At 41.4% G+C, this 12,969-nt stretch overlaps 1 protein-coding gene across 3 annotated transcripts in view; it reads left to right on the top strand.

The window, feature by feature from the left end:
• Positions 1 to 5,881, top strand: part of LOC311427040 (interleukin-6 receptor subunit beta-like) — a 43,925-nt gene extending 38,044 nt beyond the window's left edge. For all 3 annotated transcript variants that reach the window (XM_084503991.1, XM_084503989.1, XM_084503990.1), the window contains exon 16: positions 2,277 to 5,881. In XM_084503991.1, coding sequence (XP_084360117.1) covers positions 2,277 to 2,762 — 486 coding nt within the window. In that variant the 3' untranslated portion in view covers positions 2,763 to 5,881. The remainder of the gene's footprint in view (positions 1 to 2,276) is intronic.
• Positions 5,882 to 12,969: the final 7,088 nt, after the last annotated feature.

The raw sequence follows: 12,969 nt of genomic DNA, 5'->3' as shown, positions 1-12,969 counted from the left end.
CATGAGCCCAAGGCAGCAGGAGTCAAGAAGATTCCTGTAAGCATGCAAAGGTTGGCACAGAATATGCTTTGGCATTGTAACTACTCAGGATATCAGAGGTGGGAACAGAACCTTGTCCTGCTTTGTCAGCCCATTCTGGTCCTTGGAGATGGAAAGTCTATCACTGATGCTTTTTCTTTTTACCCATGATTATAAAAGACAAAAGCTCACACAGAGCTTACTTTAGATTTGTTAGGTAGAGCATTAGGGATGCTGTTCATAATGAACATGATAGTGAAGGTACATATCACACAGGTCTTTATTCAAAACAAGACAAATTCTGACTATGCAGAGGGGGTCTGCTCATCCCATTACAAGTGCCATTTAGAAAAAAATACTGATATTTTATGCAGGATTGCTGAGACTTCAAAGAACAGTGCACTCGTTTTCCAGGTCAGAACAGAAATTATAGGAAGAAAGTAAATAAAAAATACATCCCTATTTATATCTTGCAAAAGAACTGTAAGATTTTAAACAAGTTTGGGGCAACTGAGGAGTTAAAAGCAGAGGCTAGTATGTATGTCAGAGAATATACCATCCTGGTGATCATTTTTAAAATATTACAGCAAGGGTGGGGAAGCCCAGAAAAACAATTGAAGTGGAAAACAAAGATGCTTGGCATTACAAATGGTTCTCCATTTAACGATCCAGAATTTGTAAAAGCTTGTAACCCAGAGTATACTTAGATCCCAGCAAGGCATTAAGATGAGTAAGATCCCAGAATGGCATTAAGATGAGTAATAAACTGTATGCTGAGGTTTACATCAAAAGTTGTTTTGGCTGCTGTTCAAGCTGCTGCCTTTTTGTAGTAGCACATTGGTAAAACTTTTTGAAAGCTGTGTCTCAGAACAGCACATCCTGAAACCTACATTTTATCAGCGCTGCATTTTCTCCCTAGCATACAGAAAAGCAAGAAAAACTTTGCATAAATATTAATAATAGAATCACAGAATGTCTTGGGTTGGAAGGGATCCCAGAGATCATCTAGCTCCACCTCCCCTGCCATAGACAGGGACACAACCCACTAGGTTGCTCAGGGTCTCCTCTAGCCTTGTCTTAAACACCTCCAGGGATGGGGCATCCACAACCATTCTGGGCAACCTGTTTCAGTGCCTCACCACTCTCTGAGTAAAAAATTTCTTCCTAACCTCTACTCTAAATCTCTCTTCTTTTAGTTTAAAACCATTCCCCCTTGTCTTGTCATTATCTACCCAAGTAAAGAGTCCTTCTCCATCCTTTATATAATAGCCCTTTAAGTATTGAAAGGCTGCAATGAGGTCATCCCAGAGCCTTCTCTTCTGCAGGCTGAACAGCCCCAGCTCTCTCAGCCTTTTTTCATAGGAGAGGTGCTCCAGTCTTCTGACCAACTTCATGTCCCTCTTCTGGACTTGCTCTAACAGCCCCACGTCCTTCTTGTACTGGGGGCCCCAGCCCTGAATGCAGCACTCCAGGTGGGGCCTCACAAGGGCAGAGCAGAGGGGGACAATCCCCTACCTCCACCTGCTGGCCACTCCTCTGTTGGTGCAGCCCAGGATGCAGTTGGCTTCTGGGCTACAAGCTCACACTCTCGACTCATGCCAAGCTTTTCATTCACCAGAACCCCCAAGTCCTTCTCTGCAGGGCTGCTCTCAATGAGCTCTTCTCCTAGTCTGTATTCACATCAGGGGTTACCCTGGTCCAGGTGCAGCACCCTGTGTTTAGACTTGTTGAACCTCATTAGGTTCATGTGAGCTCACTTCTCAAGCCTGTCCAGGTCCCTTTGGATGGCATCCCTTCCTTATGGTGTGTCAACTGCACCACTCAGCTTGGTGTCATCTGCAAACTTGCTGAGGGTGCATTCTATCCCACTGTCCATGTTGTTGATGAAGATATTAAACAGTACTGGTCCAAGGACAGACCCCTGAGGTACCCCTGAGGTATACCACCTGCCACCGGTCTCCATTTGGACATAGATCCATTGATCACCACTCTCTGGGTGTGACCTTCAGGTCAATTCCTTGTCCACCCATTGAATATATATCTCTCCAATTTAGAGACCAGGTTTAGGGAAATAAATATTCTCACTCATGTTTATAAAACCAATATAGAATAGTTAAAATGTATTAGTTAGCCATATTATATTGGCAAGACCAGGCTATCTCTTAGCTTTATTCTTCTGATATTTATTTCAGTGAATAGCCTATTGCACTTTGCTAAGGTATTATATTGAAATTATACTTTCTCCTTTTGTCTTGCAGACAAATTGGAAACCCATTTCAAAGTCACTGCTTCAGGCCATGACAGACAATGATACTACCAGCCTTTATGTCATAGAGCATGAGGCAAAAGTTCCCTTGAAGTTAGAGCACTTTACGGATGGTGTAGAAGTCAGGAAGTGTGACACCTGTCAGTCAAAAGAACCTACCAATAACATAGACATAAATATAAGACACAAAGAAATCCCTGAAAAAACGGTAACAAGTGAAAAAGAAGGAATCATTTCCATTACGGTACCACTCTTGAGTGACTACACCAGCATGGAGTTCAGCCAGAAAGCCCTGATGAGTCTAACAGTGAAGCTGCCTGCAAGAGTTGCTCATCCTAACCTGGAAATGGAACTAAGGAGTAAGCCAGCACGAACTGAGCATCAGGTTTTGTTTGCTCCCCAGGACTACCTCAAACAAAGTCAGGTAGTATTTTTGCCATCTGTACCAACTTTGATGGGACAAGTCAACTTGAACTGACTTGTCAATTTGCATACTTTTCCTTATCAAAAATTCATTTTCCAAGACCTCTGATCGTTGAATGGAGGCATTAGGACAGTGAGCTTGTGACAATGGTTATGTTCTACTTAATGAGCTCCTCGGTGAAATAGATGGACTATATAATTAGATTAGCTGTTTCACCATGGTCATTCTGGGCAACTCCTGCTGTCTTAACACAGGCAAAATTTTCAGGGAACTGTATGAAAAACCTTCTAGTAAGGTGCATTTCCTTGTTAATTCCTTAGTCCGAGCACACTGAAGAAGCCATTTCAAGTCTTGTGGCCTAAAAACAGTGTTGTTCCAGTCTTCAGAAGAGTTCACTAATTAGTGTGACTAGTACAAGGTCTGATTTTAAAGGCTGCTTAGCTCTTTAGTAAAAATTCTACCAAAAGTGCCTACCATGACAAAGAGGCTCTCCAGCTGGTCAAAGCTGGCTGAACAAAATTGTGAGAAGCATTGAATTTAGGAATGAGAAGCAATGCTTTTCCACCTATTTAAAGCACTTGATCTTAGATGAATAGTGCTGTGTAAGTGAAGATGATAACAAGCTTAATCATTATTACTGGAGTTCTACTTGCATTAAATTAAGGATATTTCTTCCTATAAAGACAGAAATACATTCATGTTCTCTTGTGAGATATAGCTGCAGATAAAATTTCACCTTGTATGCAGTAAAGAAATCTGTAGAACAGACTTTGAGAGCTGTATAGGTAGTCATCCACGACAGTTTGCATAGAGAAGGTGTCATTGAAATATAGGGACTATAAGGGTCTCCTCTTTCTGATCTATATCTGACTGCATCACGTATCTGTGCAACAGAATGGGTCTGAACTGGTTTTCCAACTTTTCCAGTTCATGGTTCTCACCCATAAAATCTGTAGGCATTAATGGTTTGCAGTTATTGTAGAAGACTCAGTTTATTGCTGTCTACTCTAGTTTATGAAACTTTATTGAGATTTACTGAAAAAAAAAAAAAAAAAAAAAAAAAAGAAAAAGATTATTTTATGGAGAAAACAGTTGATCAGCTCTACACTAAGCATTGGATGTTCCCGAGACATGTATCTTTTAAAATTCTCTCATTATAAAAGTGAAGGATCGTTCTCATTCACTCAAATGTTTCAAGACATATTAGGCATTATGAATTCTAGATTAATCATGTTTGCAAAAAGATCAGAGAAATTACAAATCCCCCACTTGACTAGTTCAATGAGGCCCACGTTTTTTTTTTTTAATTCACAGTTTTTACCAACCTGTACTTGACTGTGAGTTTTGCATCACTCATTCTTAGCACATAAAATGCGTTATTATGTCATAAAGCAATGTACCTGTTACCATCCACCCTTATTACTTCTGCTTATTCAAAGAATGGATAACAGCAACACTCCCCAGACCATCACAAAAGTTTAAATAATCATCTTTTAAATGTCTTTCATCATTTTTTTTTAATGTTGATCAGATGTCTTTGCCTCATTTGAATTTAGGAGAATTCATTTGATCCTGCTTTTAGCAAGGTAGTTGGTACTTGTGATTTCTAGTAGAGGGGCTGAAATGAATAACTATTATGGACAATAAATTCCCCCAGTCATGCACAATTATTATCATGTAGCCACCTGAATGCAGTCTGAATTGCCTATTTCCCAAACCTAAGAAATTCCATGTCCCTTACCAATAATGTTTCTTTCATTTCTGGTCAGAACTACTTATTTTCCTGGTGCAGTTAATACCATCAATAATTCACTCGCCCCTGTAAATGTTGAATTCATTCCTTCTTACTTTGTACCTACTAAAACAGCACATATTATTATATAATGTAGAAAGTATAAGGTAAGCAAAGAGAATCAAACTGATGACTTGTGAACACTTCAGTGTATAAAGTGGCATTTATATATGAAACTCAAAAGACAGTCTGGGCTTTTGACCCACTGAGTATTGCCTTAATGATATTAACCATTGACTGACATCTTGCTATGCTAAAGAAAATCCATTTATCAGAGTAGGAGAATTTCATTAGAAGTACACATGGACCTATTTGCTTGTAATATAAGTGAAGGGTGTATTTCACTCTCAGTTATAAAGCTCACGGTATATGTAATTCTTTATTGATCTCAGAGCAATACCACATCCAATACTTATATTATGGATGCAAATCATACATTTGGAAGAATGGAAGATACATGAAAAATCCTAGTATGGAGATTAGTTATAAACAAATAACTTCATCATGAAATATCGTTTGAGAACAAAGAATTAATCTTGTATGTGGAGAGAAATTGAAGACTATACTTGCTGTTCTCATCCAGTCAAAAGGGACATAGACTTGGAGACACAGAGTGCTGAGGTCTTAAAACCAGAGGCAGCTAGTTTAAAAATGTGTGTGTGTGTGTGTATTGACTGCAGAAGGCTGCCTCTACTAGTAGTTGTGCAAGATATTTCATTTTATTGGGTGTACTACTGTCAAGTGTTTTCAGTCATGTTTTTAGCTTCGGTATCGTCAACTGCATTAAGAGGGAAATTAAAACTAGAGAGGATCATAAATCCCAAGGCATTTGAATATTTCCTTTTTTTAGGCAGCATATAGTAATAACTCTAGATGACCGCTGTTAGCATTAGTGACAATTTAGACTTTATGAAAGTTTAGACACTTCATTGTAGGCCTGGAGATACATTAAGCGTAGTGATTCATGGCATAGGGTAATACACTGCAGGGTTACAGTGTTTTAGCATTTCATATTCACAGAGAAATGAATGTAATATTCAGTCTCTAATATAGCCTGTGTACTGAGCAGTAGAGGAGGGTTAAAAAAAAAATCCAGCATCATAGTATAGGACAATAAAGAAGAATGAGGTAAAATAGTTGAGCGCTGAAGGTATGTGATCTCACTATATTCATATAACAAGTATAACATATAATATCTGACTGTGTGTCACTATTTGAATAGGCAGGATATGCACCAAGCCTAGATAAGGTCTATGGCTAAATAAACACCTTAATTGCCAGCAGAATAGTGCATGATGCCAGAGAAAGAACAAGGCAAAGGTGCTGCAAAACCTGTTCCATGGCAGAATAGCTTCCATACCTACATTCCTGAAAATAAAAAGTGTATCTAGTAAGACGCAGTCAAAAATTAGGTAGGTAACCCAGAAAAAGAGATTTGTGGATGCACATTGCTGAGCCAGCTGTGATACCAAAAAAGTACAGTCATGGTAGTGATTAAAGTAGCACCAGCAAAGAGCAAAGTTAGTAAATATATGCTTTTTGTTTGTTTGATTGTTTGTTTTTCTGGTAACAAGATTAGATTTTTTTTTTTTTTCTGGCATACTCTTATATAGTATGGACAAAGCAATGTATTTTTCCACACTTTTTTATGCTTAAGGTGAGACTACAGTACAGTAATTAGACAGCACTTAAAATTATTACAGTGCTTCAGATAGATGTATAGCTACTTGGCTTGGAACAGTAGGTTACAGAGCCTTTTTCCTTCTGTATTAACTATCAAATAGAATAATAAGAACACAAGAATATCTATAAATTCCCTGAAAACCTAAGCTCTTATGAGTACTTTGACAACCTTAAAAGCCACCTTATAGCACAATGGCATCTGCACTTGAACATAGTCCTTCTGAAAGCAGAGAGTACAGGAGAAGCCTAACAATCCAAGTCAACCCCAGATTGTAACAAAATTGTTACAAAAACTGTAAAATAATGAACCATTTAATTAAAGCCCTTTACTTACAAAATAACTTGTCTCAGAGTTTCCTGATTTGTGTTGCAGGCTCTTGATCTGCTTTTTTTTTCCCTCTCTCTCCATTTTTGTTTTCTTGAAGAGCCGTGTTTCTGCTACCTGGATTATGTTAACTGTGTTTTAGTTAAGGTGTTGATCAGTGCTGTATGAAAGCAGGTTATAAAACTCTGGACTGTTTGCATCCGTCACTTTGGAACACAGCTTACAGAAGATTGCTACAAAGACAAATTACTCAGTGCTTATTGGGAGAATAGTTTCATCCTTGTATGTATTTTATTTCTACAACAGAAGCATCAGTTTGACTGATAGAACAGAAAACAACATGCTGTGCTAGAAACTGTAATTCATATCACCTTTCATATTTCACATTTCATATCACCTCACAGAAGGAAACGAACCAAAGAAGTAATCTGGATTTGTTGAAGTGGCAGAGATGGGCATGACAAAGAAAAATGTTGACTACCACAGCAGTAGACAGCACAAGCCAGGGAACTTGTAATGACACAGGTTTGGGTCTTTACTGAAGATACCAGAGTCTAGTTAGGCTGGAGGACATTAGACCCACTATTTTACCTGAAGAATTGCAGGCTGCAGCTTGTTTTTGATAGATGGTTAGAATGGAAATGGATAGCAAAACACTAAAGCTCTTGTAAGTATTACATGACCTTTCCCAAACACTAACTGCTACTGTTGAACTTCACTCACAGTGAACATTTTAGAACTTGAAAAGCTTTGAGGAGAAATCTAAGATTATGAATAACAGAGAAGGCACCAAAAATGGGGGATCTGCCACACTTTAGAAATCTCCTGTTTTTCTAGACACATGTTGACTACCAACAATTATACTTTTATAGGCAACTGCCAAAGGAAGCAAACCACCAATAGCTCAACCAGCTGTCTTGTGAGACTACAGCTGTGCTAGAAACAGTGCCTGGAAACACTCCATGCCTCTCAAACCTGAGTCTGTTTTTGGAAGAGTGTGGGGCCAAGTTAGCCAATATTCTCCTAAAATATTTCCAGTTGTCCATCTGAAAGCTAGCAGAAGAAAGATTGTTTCTACCAGACAATTTGCATGCAGTCACCCTTCTGGGAGGATAAGAGGATTAAGAAATAAAGACACATGCAGTTCTATGCTGTCTTTGGGGTGTGCAAACACCAGCTCTATTAATTGGAAGATGATGAGCTGAAAGCATCCAGATTTAGTCTAAGAACAGACTCAGTCATCTCAAATAAACAGTGTAACAAATAGGCCTCAACTGGAAAGAGACATATGAGAACTGGTTTGGTTTGGTTTGTAACAGTCACTAGCATACTGTACATAGAAATTTGTAGAATTCGAGATGATACCCAAGAAGTTACTGTGATAGCTCAAAAGGGGGTGTTGTAGCATTGGATTTTATACTGCAGTGAAGCATAGCATAACTTCTTGAAGATGCTCTTCCTACGCTATTATACTTCTGTTTTTTGAACTTTCAGTACAGACTGGTTTCAACATTTCTATTTCACCACTGTAATTCCCTCAACAAAACTTAAGGAGCATGAATCTTTCTTGGACATTTCTCTCTCAGGACTTAGAACCAGCATATGTTTGCAGCAACAAATGGTAACATTGTCAAAATAAGGTATTGCTACAGCCAAACCCTGACTGCAATTTGCAAAGCCTTGATATGCACAGAATCATATTAAAAGATTAAGGTTCCTGTTTATTAATTCAAAGTATTATGATGGAAAGGGCGTATTCTCAACAGTAGCCCAGTTATCTGAAAGGAATTCCAGAAAGCTCGCAGTGGTCCATTGTGTTCAAAGTTCAAATCACAGTAGTAAAGCCAAGATTTTGTGAAAAAATCAAATCAGCTTCCTGCCCAGGCAGCCCTGTAATGGTAGGGTCTAATTGCAAACTACTTGTATTCCTCTGTCTCACATCGCAGCTAATCTACTTCCATGAATGCAGTCCTCGTCAACCAGTAAGTATAGCCATTAATCCTCCATGATTTACACATCTGATCTTTTACTCTTATTTCAAACTCGTCTCAGTTCACAGTTCCTAATACACAAATCACACTTTGTCCTATTTCCTAGGAAAAAAAAAAAAAAAAAAAAAAAAAAGGAGAGAAATTAACCTCCTCATAATACAAAAAGGAATGAAGAGGCTGAATCATACACAGTTCTCCAAAGGGAAGAAACAACAACAAGTGAAAATAAAGCAAACAAAAATCTCCTCCTCCACACAAGCATTAATAAGGCTTCCAATCCGCTAAGCAAAAAGCATCAGCAACAGCTTAGGTGGTATATATAATAATAATGTTGCTATAGCCAGAGATGACTGATCACAGAGGGATCCAGGAAGGCCGGACACTCCTCAAGAAGGAAGTCTGAAATGCGCAGGATCAGGCTGTTCCTGTGTGCCATAAGATGGGCTGGCGGGGAAGAAGAGGCTGAACAGGGAACATTTGCTGAGTGTCTGGGAGAAAAAGAGAGTTTATATCTGGTGGAAGAAGGGACAGGCAACTTGGGGAGAGTACAAGGAAGTTGCCAGCATATGCAAAGAGAAAATCAGAAAGCCAAAGTCCAGCACCATCTCAACCTGGCCACTATGGTTAAGGATAACAAAAAATGTTTTTATAAATATATTAACGACAAGAGGAGGGCCAAGGAGAACCTCCATCCTGTACTGGATGCAGGGTCGAACACAACTATGGAGGTAAGGAAAAGGCTGAGGTTCTTCAATGCCTTCTTTACATCTGCCTGTACTAGCCAGACCACTTATCCTCAGGATACTGAGCCTCCCAAACTGGAAGTCTGGGACAAGGAGTAGAAGAAACCACCCACAGTTCAGGTGGAAACAGAGACCTGCTGCTCCATCTGGACTGTCACAAGTCCATGGGGCCAGATGGGATCCACCTGTGGGTGCTGAGGGAGTTGGCAGATGTGATTGGGCTATAGTGGGCAGCACTGGGCTAAATAGGGCTGAGCTAGGATTAACTAGGCTAAATGGGGCTGTGCTGGGTTACACTGGGCCAAACTGACCTGCAGTGGACTAAACTGGGCTCTGCTGGGCTAAAATGGGCAGCACTGAGTTAAATGGGGCTGCACTGGGCTCAACTAGGCTAAATGGGGCTAAACTAGGCTATTGGGGCTGCATTGGGCTGCACTGGGCACCACTGGGCTAAATGGGGCTGCACTGGGCTCAACTGGTTCTGTTATCCTGGGCTGCAGCGGGCTGTACTAGGCTAAATTGGGCTTACTTGGCTCTGATATAATGGGCTATACTGGGCTAACCTAGACTAATTCGGGCTGTGCTGGGCTGCACGGGGCCAAACTGGGCTGCACTGTTCTCAATTGACACCTAATGACAGGACAAGGGACAACAGGTGCAAGCTGGAACACAGGAGCTTCTGCTTAAATATGAGACAAAACTTTTTTTCCACAAGGGTAACAGAGCACTGGAACAGGCTGCCCATGGGGGCTGTGGAGTCTCCTTCTCTGGAGACTTTCAAAGCCCATGTAGCCACATTCCTGTGTGAAGTGATCTAGGTGTTCCTGCTCCGGCAGGGGGATTAGACTAGATAATCTTCAAGGTCCCTTCCAATCCCTCACATTTTGTGATTCTGTGATTGCTGGGATGCTCTCCTTCATCCATCAGCAATTACAGTCATCTGGAGAGGTCCTGGATGACTGGAGACTTGCTAGTGTGATGCTCATCTATAAGAAGGGTCATAAGGATGAGCTGGGGAACTGCAGGCCTGTCGGCCTGACCTCGGTGCCAGGGAAGGTGATGGAACAGGTCATCCTGAAAACATTCATGCAATGTATGCAGGATCACTGGGGGATCAGGTCCAGCCACCATGGGTTCGTGAAAGGCAAGTCCTGCCTGACCAACCTCACCTGTTTATATGACCAGGTGAGCCACCTGGTGTATGAGGGAAAGGCTGTTATGGAGTCTGCCTAGACTTCAGCAAGGCCTTCGACATGTCTCCCACAGTCTTCTCCTGGAAAAGCTGGCAGCCCATGGCTTGGACAGGTACGCTCTGCTGGGTTAAAAGCTGGGCCCAGAGAGTACTGAACAGAGTGAAATCCAGCTGGTGACTGGTCACCAGTGGTGTTCCCCAGAGGTTGGTGTTGGGGCCCATCCTCTTTAATATCTTTATTGATCACTTGGGTGAAGAAAATGAGTGCACTCTCATTAAGTTTGCGATGACACAAAGCTGGGGGAAGTGTTGATCTGCAGGAGGGTAGGAAGGCCCTGCAGAGGGACCTGGACAGGTTGCACCAATGGGCAGAGGCCAGTGGGATGAGGTTCAACATGGCTAAGTACCAGGTTCTGCACTTTGGCCACAATAACCCCATGCAGCGCCACAGACTTGGGGCGAATGGCTGGAAAGCTGTGCAGAGGAAAAGGATCTGGGAATGTTGGTCAATTCTCACCTGAACATGAGCTGGCAGTGTGCCCAGGTCAATGGCAAAGAAGGCCAATGGCATCCTGGCTTGTATCAGAAATAATGTAGCCAGCAGGAAAAGGGAGGTGATTTTTCAACCCTAATAATTTTCCAATCCTAATGAATCTCCGATTCTATAATTTCACACCTCAAGCATACCTGTTAGAAGGTCAGAAATAACAGTGGAATCAGCATGTCACAACATTTACGTCCCGCTTTGCACTATTCTAAACTTGTGGGAGGCAGGGTAGAGGAATGCTGTTTGGCTGCTTTTATACGGCGCTTGAGAACTATGATATAAAAAGCTGCTATGGCCTCAGAAATAATTCTTGCCTTTATGGTCTTTCTAGAACTTTATTCAGCTGTCTTATAAAAAGCATAAAGGCATAAATTCTTACCTTACTGGCCAAGGATGACACAGATGCCAGGAAATAAGATCACTTGAAAAGGGATATATTACAATTGCAATTATGAGCTACTGTTGGAGTAGAGCTACACATCTGATAGAACAGAAAGTTCTTAAGTAAAAGCACGATTTCTATGTTTTATTATCAACCGTTGAAATACCACATTCCTTGCAACTATAAGTTACCAAGTAAAAATGATCAAAGGGAATGTGATTTATTAGAATGAATTAACATGCAATATGTGGTTCTTTCCATCTAGGTGTGAAAGCACATTAAATGCCTATTTCTAGTAGAATAGAATAGAATCATAGAATATCCTGAGTTGGAAGGGACCCTTAAGGATCATCAAGTCCAACTCTTGACACCGCACAGGTCTACCCAAAAGTTCAGACCATGTGCCTAAGTTCACAGTCCAATCTCTTCTTAAATTCAGACAGGCTCGGTGCAGTGACCACTTCCCTGGGGAGCCTGTTCCAGTGTGCAACCACCCTCTCTGTGAAGAACCCCCTCCTGACGTCCAGCCTAAATTTCCCCTGCCTCAGCTTAACCCCGTTCCCGCGGGTCCTGTCACTAGTGTTAATGGAGAAAAGGTCTCCTGCCTCTTGACAACCCCTTACGAGGAAGTTGTAGACTGTGATGAGGTCTCCCCTCAGCCTCCTCTTCTCCAGGCTGAACAGGCCCAGTGACCTCAGCCGTTCCTCGTACGTCTTCCCCTCCAGGCCTTTCACCATCTTCGTAGCCCTCCTCTGGACACTTTCCAACAGTTTCATGTCCTTTTTATACTGTGGTGCCCAGAACTGCACACAGTACTCGAGGTGAGGCCGCACCAGCGCAGAGTAGAGCGGGACAATCACCTCCCTTGACCTACTAGCGATGCCGTTCTTGATGCACCCCAGGATACGATTGGCCCTCCTGGCTGCCAGGGCACACTGCTGGCTCATATTCAACTTGCTGTCTACCACGACCCCCAGATCCCTCTCTTCTAGGCTGCTCTCCAGCGTCTCATCGCCCAGTCTGTACATGCAGCCAGGGTTTCCCCGTCCCAGGTGCAGGACCCGGCACTTGCTCTTATTGAACTTCATGCGGTTGGTGATCGCCCAGCTCTCCAACCTGTCCAGATCCCTCTGCAAGGCCTTTACGCCCTCATCTGAGTCCACAACTCCTCCAAGTTTGGTGTCATCAGCAAACTTGCTCAAAATACCCTCTATTCTAGTACATTCAGTGCAATGCAATGACCCAGTTCTACCACTTTGTTTTTCCACCAAAGATTCTAAACTGTGCTTTCAACTAATAAATTCAGCATTGCTACACTTTGGTTGAACAAAGCAATTATTGTAAGTCCTGTTATAAAATTAGAAGAGTGAAAAAAATATTTCATTGACTTAGTGCGTATTCCAAATTATCTGAGAAATAGCACTATAAAGCAGCCTCCTGCTCTCCCAGGCTGACAACATAAATGTATAGCTGTTGTCTTTCCATTCTCCTTGGAGATTAAGCAACAGAGCAAACATACCAAGGTTCTAAGTATCTTTACCTGATCAGGGGATCTCCTTGCTGATACAAATAAAGTTTGGCCAAATCAAATAATGCTTTACAATTA

The sequence above is a fragment of the Aythya ferina genome, assembly GCF_964211825.1.
Source record: "Aythya ferina genome assembly, chromosome: Z".
In the NCBI taxonomy this organism is placed as follows: domain Eukaryota; kingdom Metazoa; phylum Chordata; class Aves; order Anseriformes; family Anatidae; genus Aythya; species Aythya ferina.
Note: the sequence above shows the minus strand (reverse complement) of the source record. Positions and strands in the feature narration are given on the sequence as shown.